Genomic DNA, 9,207 nt, shown 5'->3' on the forward strand with positions numbered 1-9,207 from the left:
AGAAAGTATGTGTATTTTCCTTTAAAAATATTTTATTTTCATTTATTTGAGAGAATGAGAGTGCAAGAGAGAGTGCACCAAGTGGGGGAGGGAGGAGGGGCAGAGGAAGAGGGAGAAGCAGGTTCCCTGCTGATCCCAGGTTCCATCCCAGGATCCTGGGATCATGACCTGAGCTGAAGGCAGATGCTTAGCCAACTGAGCTACCCAGGCACCCCCCGTATTTTCCTATTTTAAAACATCTTTACTCATTGGAATAGTTTTATAGGGTCCTGAGGTTAAAAGACTATAACTGACTTCGTGATGTAAAATCTTCATGGCACAGATGGAAATAATAATAGGAAATGATAACTCCTTTAAGGTGAAAGGATAAGAACAGGGCTTATTTTAATTCTTTTATTTCACGGAAATTTGTACTCTTTAGGGATAGGGTCAGTAGCAGCATGGTCTACGCAGCTGGCCTACTGTACAGCTCCCAGTATAGGGTTAAAATTATAGTCTGAAGCAAGTGGATTCTCAGAAATTGTGTAGGTGGGCAGTTCTGGTACATATCCTCCACACCAGACCAGAGTCCCAGAGTACCTACAACCTTTCCATTTATTCCATTTTTTCCTATTATGGAGGGTGTGAGATGATGCCATTGTTGATGCTGATGAATCATATGCTTCATTTATCATTTCTAAATGTAATCATGATCGGGGATAGAGCAGGAGACCATAGCAGAGTCAAGCCAACTGTGACTTTTTCTCCCCTTGAGAACACCGAAGGCTCTGTTTACTGCCTGATTATTGATTTACTCTCAATGTATTATTGAGGAATAATTCAAAAGTTGATATATCAAACAACTAAGTGGGTTAGAAAGCCACCTCATCATAGTCAGGATAAAGAGCAGCTATGGGAAGTCCACGCTCATTGGAGGATAAGTCGACAACCACCTGTGGAGGAAGAACACACAGTAGATGATATTTCATATGTTATGACATTACACTTGCCCATGACCCTAGTTCTCCTAATGCACGGATGCTCCTTGGGGCCCCTCTTCTCTTTCTGACATGAACATCTACATCCAGTCAAGCAACCTTCTGCTAGTACCCAGTCTAATTTTACACATGTGGCTGCTAGTGGCAAGACAGATTGCAAGGGGCTCCTAACCTGACAGAGGGTCTTGGATGTTTTGTATGCTTTGAACGGTTCAGTAAAACTTAAAGAGGTAAATGTAAAAGTGGCAAAGAATATCCTAAAACGCATTCTGGGTCTTCTGGATCACAGACACTCACTGAGGTCATATCACAGCAGACAGCACTGCATCCAAATGCAGACAGCAACACCGAGATGATGAATCCCAAGATGATGAGGGCGAGATTCATAAACAAAATCCCCTGCAAATTAAAATCACACAGGGAGGAAAGATGGAAGGACTGAGCGAGGGAACGCTTGCCATGGACCCTGCAGGTTTTCCTTCATAACTAATTGACAGATTGTCAATGGCAGTAAAATATCCCACTCTGGCCACCTTCCGATAAAATCTGGGCAGAGACACATAATTACTCTAATTTACAGACTCCCAAATTTGCAATTTCATTCATTTATAGTTTTCGCATGGAAGAAGTGAGACTCTCTTAACCAATGTTTTCCTCGACATAACCAATTAGTAAAGAGTCTGCACATTTGCAAGCTGTGCTTTGGCTTGTTTTAGGATCCCTTTACATTCCACAGTAATTTTCACCATATAATCAAGGAGATCAGTGTCAGTTTTATTAAACAGATACTTTCTAGAAAGGATCCTGGACTTTGTCTATTATTATGCTGAATGGATTAAACATCTAGATTTCTCTTTACCTTAATAAAGACAGCAATTACAATCATTGAGTGAATTCATTGGCAACCATTCTGATCTCATCTCAAATAAGGGTTTTATTTAGCTCACCTGATGTACTTAAGTCCTAACATCACCAATAATTTATAGTTCGGAGATATTTACTCGCTCAGTGTCGAGGCCCTGACCTTTTTCTTCAAGTGATTTGTCAGTGTTAAGCAGTGCCAGATTGCCCACTTGTGATGAGAAAGACGTCTGCAAGGAATTTCATATATATATGGATAAGTACCAAGAGATTATTTTTCACTGGATCTGTCAATACTTACAGTTATGAAATAATGAGCTGATATGTTTAAGAAGTAATAGGATAGGGTCATTCTGAGTGCAAGGATCATTAGTGACAATCCTGTTGATACGGCCGCCACAGTGTTTGCTCCAACGCTGCCACAGATCTGAAAAAGAATCAGAACCTGTTCTTCTACTCTTGAACCTGGCAAGTGATTGTACATATGTGTGCATTTTATTTAAAATTCAAGTAAAATTGAAATTCATAAAACTTGTGCACAGGGTTGCTATTTGCTACTGGGTAATTTCTCATCTGAGCTGGACAGAGACAACATGACCTGTGGGGAATAGGGAAGGAATCATTCTGGGATCTCAACTCAAGGCAAAGAGAAACCTGGGAATTGGAGACAGCTTGATCATTTTGGAGACAAAGGTTGGTCTACGCTATGCCTGTCTTAATTTTCTGAAACTGTAGATAAATGTACCATCTCTTTTGTTGTCTTCTTTCCAGACACAATAGACACAGTTCCGGATATGATTAACTGTAAAATGTTAAAGTTCAATGAGTTAGTCTGCGAATACATCATTCTGTAATCTTTTTTCCTGACACCAAATACTTCTCAATACTTTTCCCTGAATTTTGTGCTTATAAATGATAACTATTAAGGATTTTACATATATCCTAAGTAATACAGAAATCAAAGTGATTCCAATTTACTTACAAAAATTGGTCCCAAAAGGAAAATGAAGAAATATGCAGTGTTCCCTGGGACTAGATATCGTTCATAGAATGAAAGGAAGACTTTTACCATAATCCACAGGTAAATATTCATTAGGCCAATCACGATTTGGCTCACCTAGAAAATGAGAAAATGCCTCTGAGTTAGGAGGAATAAGCTTTAGAATTATTTGCCCCACATTTGGAGGTTGTAAACAATTCAGGATTCCTTTAATTTCGAGAATTCCATGACCAGTGCTTAAATTTTCATTCAGTGTTACTGAATATAAAACAGTTTGGTGATTTGGCTAAATGGCATATGTGATTTCTTATTCGAAAGTCCTATTTTTTTCTTGATTTGGGAATTATTGCAAACACTCCAAATTCTCCTCTCAGGTCATCATGTAGCTTTGATCCAGAGTAAATTTAGGGGAATATGAGCCACCTCAAAATCCCTAGGGAACCTTCATTGTACTTACCCCAAGAATAACTGGCTTCCCCTTTAGGAAATTCTGCAGGTTGCTCTGTGCCTCCTGAGGGAAAGGTATTGGTCCAGACTGGCCCTGGCGAATGGCTTGATCTCTTTGTTGAGGATCCATAGTTAGGCCCCTTGATGCCCTTGGTCTTCACAACCTGTGGGTTGTGATATTGAGTCACAGGTAGTGTTGAGTCACGACACATGTCTGGCATATGCTGGCCAGAAAGATCAGGTAAAAGGATTAGTCTCTTTGGTTCCATGCGATAGTGTTCACAAATATTTCAAAGTAAAAGGTAGGTACTGTGCTAAATGTAAGAAATTAGGCCATGTAATTGTTTGAATTCTTTTTTTTTCATTTTATTTTATTTCTTTTCAGTGTTCCAAAATTCATTGTTTATGCACCAAACCCAGTGCTCCATGCAATACTTGCCCTCCATAATACCCACCACCAGGCTTAAGAGTGGGAAAGCTAACATTTATTATTTAGCAATGTACTTCAAGCAGGTCCAAATAGCATATTCTCTCCTATCTAGAGTTCCAGAAAGGCTATGTAAGGAATGTAGACTTACATTATAGGAAGCCGAGGATCTTAGCCTTAGTGCATGTGTCTTATGGATCTTTTTGTCTTGAAATCATGTTGACCATCTTGGTCATGCTGCTGAAAATTAATATTGCCCTCTAGTCCTGGTATTCCTGCCCCATGGAGAGACAACAAAGTGTTTGTTACTTTGTTTCTGTGTTTTGCTGGGTAGAATTCTTTCATTTACACTTCTGTTCCTAGGTAGTTATCGGGCATAGTTATTTTTGTTCTGTCTCTAGGTTCAGGCTCCTTCTGAAGTTAAAGAACTAACAGCATTTGACTCAACAAGCAACAATGTAACATGCACGCTCTTAGACTCAGAGTTTGCTCCCTCTTGATACCCCTGACTTGCTCACAACAGGTGACTCACACAACTGACTCACCACACAAACTGTACACAACTCGCCACACATCTTTGCACTGGCATAGCTGGGTAGGAGATTTGGTACCACATCTTCCTGAGCCTTCAGGAAGATTGTTTTTCTACTCATGATCTGCCTACAGAAATGTTAAGCAAAATACCCGCATATTAGCAGTGCTTTTCTTCTCTAACAGCAAGAAATCTTCTTTTTTTATTTGAACACATGGACCATCCTGAGTATAAACAAAAAATATATAGCCTTTTTTGTCTTCATCATGATGACAATGGATACTCTGTTTCATGTACATTTCTCATTGAAGTGAAATCATAGGAAACTTGGTAGAGTCCATGGAGCTAGAATTTTACTTTTCGTATAGAACTGTAAAAATTTCTAGCTGTATGGTGTACAGGTATGTTCAAATTTATCAGAAAACATATTAAAAGAATAGCAATAAAACAAATATTTCTTCTACCTACCTTTATTAAGCTCTGTAAAATCTGATGGTTCTTCTACAGAAATTAAAACGTTTTATTCTGAGGAGATTGACCAAACAAAAAGGAAAGGAAACATTATACAGTTGAACCTTGAACAACACAGTTTTGAACCTTGCAAGTCCACTTATTATGTGGATTTTTACAGTATGATAGTACAGTACTAAAAATGTATTTTCTTTTCCTTATGATTTTCTTAGTAACATTTTCTTTTCCTTAGTTTACTTTATTGCAATAATATAGTATATAATACTTAGAACATAAAATGTATGTGTTAATTGACTCTTCATGTTCCTGGTAGGGCTTCCAGTCAACACTGGGCTATTAACAATTAAGTTTTGGGGGAGTCCAAAGTTATATCAGATTTTCTACTCTGGGGAGGGAGGGTGCCCAGAACCCCCCTGTTGTTCAAGGGTCAGTGGTAATTACTTTCAAATGGAAAATGGCATGGAAAAAAATCATGCACATTTGAAAGCTAGTATTTAAATGTTGAATTTGCTTAATGCAGGCCAGTGACCTTTTCTATAGAATTATTCATGATGTTCTGACTTTATTCCTACCCTTGTTTCAATGACAGTTACTACCTTCTCATACTCAAAATCTCTGTTTTTATTACCAACAGAGAATTTACCTTAGGTATGGAAATAAATGTGAATTTTTTCTTATTTCTTGATAACATTATAATTAGTATGATACTGCCCTTACTATCTAATTTAGTATTTTTTTTTAAATCTTTAATTCCGTTCCTTATTATTAGTCATACCTGAAGCAAAAATACGTTTCTCTGAACAAACTGTAACTCACTTTTCATGATGGTAAAGACAACATCCTAAAAATTTTTTTTTCATTGATACCTGATAAACAAAGCAGTCTTTGGAACTGAGAGTCCACTCAATGCCATATAATTTTTTTCAACAAGAGTAATGATCATGCAAAGAATATGATTCCAGATCAAGACCATCCTCCTTTTGGATCAAAGTTCTTTCATTGACCAAAAAAAAAAAAAAAAAGTCAAATGTCATTACATAAAAATGAATAAAGCAGCACTAAATAATACTAGCAAGCCAGACTTACAGACTAGTAGAAAGCTACTCTGTGTTGTAAATTCTAGATAGTATATGATTTTTAGGCCAGTTCTTCTCTGTCTTTTGAAAATGACTACATGGCTGAGATGGTTTCAGAGAACAATCTGGAATGGTTCTATGGGTCTTTAAAATTGTAACATTAAGTTTGCTACTAGAGAGTCAAACATTTTTTTTAATGAAAAAAAAATCCCCTTAGACATCTATGTCCTTCTCAAATAATGAGTTTTATAAAAAGTAGTTTTTATAAGATTATTCTATGGCTATGGTTTCCTCCTATGGAATAATTTCAGGAAAACTTGTATGAGTCTTAGGGCCTGGCATGGAACTGACATGCCCTCTCATATGCCAGAGGAATACCCATGTAAATAAGAATAAAAGAAAAATACATACCTCTGTCTCAAAACAACATTCAGTCTTAACTCGGTATCTGTACAGGACCTGGGAACACCAGTACCTTAGAATCGGTTTCAGAGGCTTTTCAGTGAAATTCCCCCAAGGCAGCAAGCAGTATATGATCTGTGTCTCTATCAGGCACTATAGGCTGTGGGAATTTGGTATATGTAGGTTTTGCTCAGTAAGACAGAATGAAGAGATAATGATACACCATCCTAAAAGACACCACCCTAAAAGACATCTTTTTGCTCTGTGTTTCTTGCAGATGGGTTTCTATGATGGCGTAAAATGCATGATGCTGACAGAGATAATCATTTATCTCTATGCTTCAGATAGCCACAGTCTTGAGTGCCAAAGCTTTGCACACTCTTTTCTCAGTGTGAGGGCAAATCTTAATTCCTATTTACCTACAACTTCCCAAAGACCTCGCTAATGAAACATGTGCTTACTATTTGGGGAAATATTTTGACTTATAATAAAACCTTAATTTGCCCATAGAAATCCTCACCTTTAATAGAAAATATGGGATTTTTTCATAAATATGGGGTTTTAACTCTCTTGCCTCCCAAATTATACTTCATATGTTTTGCTAACAACACCGGTTCCTCTGTGATAATGTTAGCTTCCTTGACAAATAATAATAGAAAAATTGCACACAATATTTATAGAGCCCATGTCAGGAAATCCAAAGATGGGAGTAATGTGTTATTTGTCCACATCTCTGGAATTATATTCTCCAAAAGTATAAGGGAGCCTTTGCGTGTTCTATAGTCTTGGCTAAATTATCCTTTAACTTAGAAAGAAAGTAGAAATCTGTCATCCCCTCCACTCTGTGACTCCTCTGGGTTCTTTTGTGGTACTTATGGTTACCATCATGAATTATGGAGAATCTCCGTACTACCACCCCTGCCTTCCTTCAAGGCATCATAACCTGAGGTAAAGCTTCTAATAGGGAAAAAGATGTTCTTTTCTTATCCTGATGTCTGTCTACAACTGTACAAAATGTTCCTGTTCTTGTTATCTTGTGCTTAAAATCTGTCAAAAGGAATGCTCTGCCTTTTCTTCACAAACCCAAGTGTCCTCCTTGTGCAGAGGTCACGCAAATCTTCTCTGGATTGTTCCAATTTTAGTATATGTGCTGCCGAAGCAAGCCCTGCTCTGCCTTTTCTTTTTTTTTTTTCTTTTTTTTTTTTTAAGATTTTATTTATTTATTTGTCATAGAGAGAGAAGCGAGAGTGAGCACAGGCAGACAGAGTGGCAGGCAGAGGCAGAGGGAGAAGCAGGCTCGCTGCCAAGCAAGGAGCCCGATGTGGGACTCGATCCCAGGACGCTGGGATCATGACCTGAGCCAAAGGCAGCTGCTTAACCAACTGAGCCACCCAGGCGTCCCTGCTCTGCCTTTTCTTAACTGGAAGAATTTTCAGTACCATATTCTTTAATTCGCTGAAAAGTTCTGTTATGCAAGGAGTTTGACCTCTTTCAACAACTTTTTCTCCACCTATGGGGAGGACCATATAGTTTCTGCCCTTTACTCAGAGCTGTAAAACAACCTTGCACAGCTGGCATAAACTGGCATGGTTAGGACATACTTTTTTAATATGTTGCTTGGTTTAATTTATTAATATTGTTAAGGATCTAAGTTCATGTAAATGTATTTTATTTTCTTATGATATTTCGATCTGTTTTGGACGGGGGGGAGACCTGGTTACTGCTTGCCTCAAAAATAATCTCTGAAGTTTTTCTTCCTCTTTGATTTTCAGAATCGAATACCAATACTATTGGTATTATTTCTTCATTGGATGTTTGATAGAATTGCCCCTCAAAGCCATGTCCACCCAATCTTCTCTGCATGACAAGCCCTTTAATTATGAATTCAATTTCTTTTCATGATACAGGTCTATTTTATTAATCAGGGTCCTCCAGAGAAACAGAACTAATAAGATGCACCAATATGGACAATGAAATTTATTATACAGACTTGGCATGTGTGATTGTGGAGGCTGAAAAGTCCCAAGTTCTGCAATCAGCAAGTAGGAGACCAGAGATCCAATGTGTAGTTCGGGTCCAAATCCAAAGACCTAAGTAACAGGAGAGCCTACTACAAGGTAAGGTGTTAAGGACAGGGTTTATTTTCAATTATTTACATTTCATTGTTATGTATATTTTGTGGCAAACACATCAGAAAAATCACGCTCCGGCACAGATGGCCTATTGCATAACTCCAAGTAGCATTCACAGTATGGTGTGCAACGAATGACTTCCCAGAAATTGTGTGGATCAGTGGTCCTGAGACATGTTTTACAGGAGCAGACCAGTGTCCTAAATCTTCGACAAGCTTCCTGATGTGTCTCTTTCTTCATGCTAAGAAGGTTGTGACATGATGATAGTCCCGATGGCATAAGCATTGTATGCTTAATTCATTATGTTCAAAGGTAATACATTGATGGAAAGAGTAGGTGACCCCACCAAAGCCAACATTAACGGACTCATGACCTTCATATTGTTGAGGACAGTTCAGCCCCTCTTCTCTATGTAGACACGGATATATTTTCAAGAGCACAAACTAGAATAAATCTAGGAGCTGCTCATTGAAGAGGTATATTAAACAACTTAAATAGGTTAGGAAGCCACGCCATCACAATCATGATATACAGAGGTTATGGAGAGTCTGCACTTGTTGGAAGATAAGTGAGCTACCAGCTGTGGAGAAATCAGGACACACAACAGATGAGCATATGGTATTTCTTTTGCTTGTGGCCTTAGGTCTCCTGATGTCCTATGGATCCTTCAGGCTACTTTTGTCTTCTTCTCATCCAAACATCTACACCTACTTAAGCATCTCCTCCTCAATTTCTGCCTAGTCCAATCTTGTGTGTATGGATTGTAGGGGCAAAACTGAGCACTAGGGCTTCTAGTGCTTCTAGAAGCACTGAGCTTCTAATACAGATGTTTAACCTGAAGCAGGAGACTTTTATATGTTTTGTATTGCTTAATAACAATGA

At 38.1% G+C, this 9,207-nt stretch overlaps 1 protein-coding gene and 1 pseudogene across 1 annotated transcript; both read right to left on the bottom strand.

The window, feature by feature from the left end:
• Window positions 1–789: 789 nt before the first annotated feature.
• On the bottom strand, window positions 790–6,346 carry LOC125079372 (membrane-spanning 4-domains subfamily A member 4D-like). Its single transcript, XM_047692931.1, has 8 exons — window positions 6,203–6,346; window positions 3,864–3,987; window positions 3,296–3,449; window positions 2,821–2,955; window positions 2,584–2,640; window positions 2,140–2,265; window positions 1,275–1,376; window positions 790–932 (listed from the first exon to the last, which is right to left on the bottom strand). Exons 3-8 carry the CDS (start codon window positions 3,413–3,415, stop codon window positions 852–854), a joined length of 621 nt encoding a protein of 206 aa, XP_047548887.1. The 5' UTR covers window positions 3,416–3,449; window positions 3,864–3,987; window positions 6,203–6,346; the 3' UTR covers window positions 790–851.
• A 900-nt stretch (window positions 6,347–7,246) lies between these two features.
• LOC125080244 (uncharacterized) lies at window positions 7,247–7,359 on the bottom strand (annotated as a pseudogene).
• Between the last annotated feature and the right edge of the window lie 1,848 nt (window positions 7,360–9,207).

Source organism: Lutra lutra, chromosome 10 (genome assembly GCF_902655055.1).
Source record: "Lutra lutra chromosome 10, mLutLut1.2, whole genome shotgun sequence".
Lineage (NCBI taxonomy): Eukaryota > Metazoa > Chordata > Mammalia > Carnivora > Mustelidae > Lutra > Lutra lutra.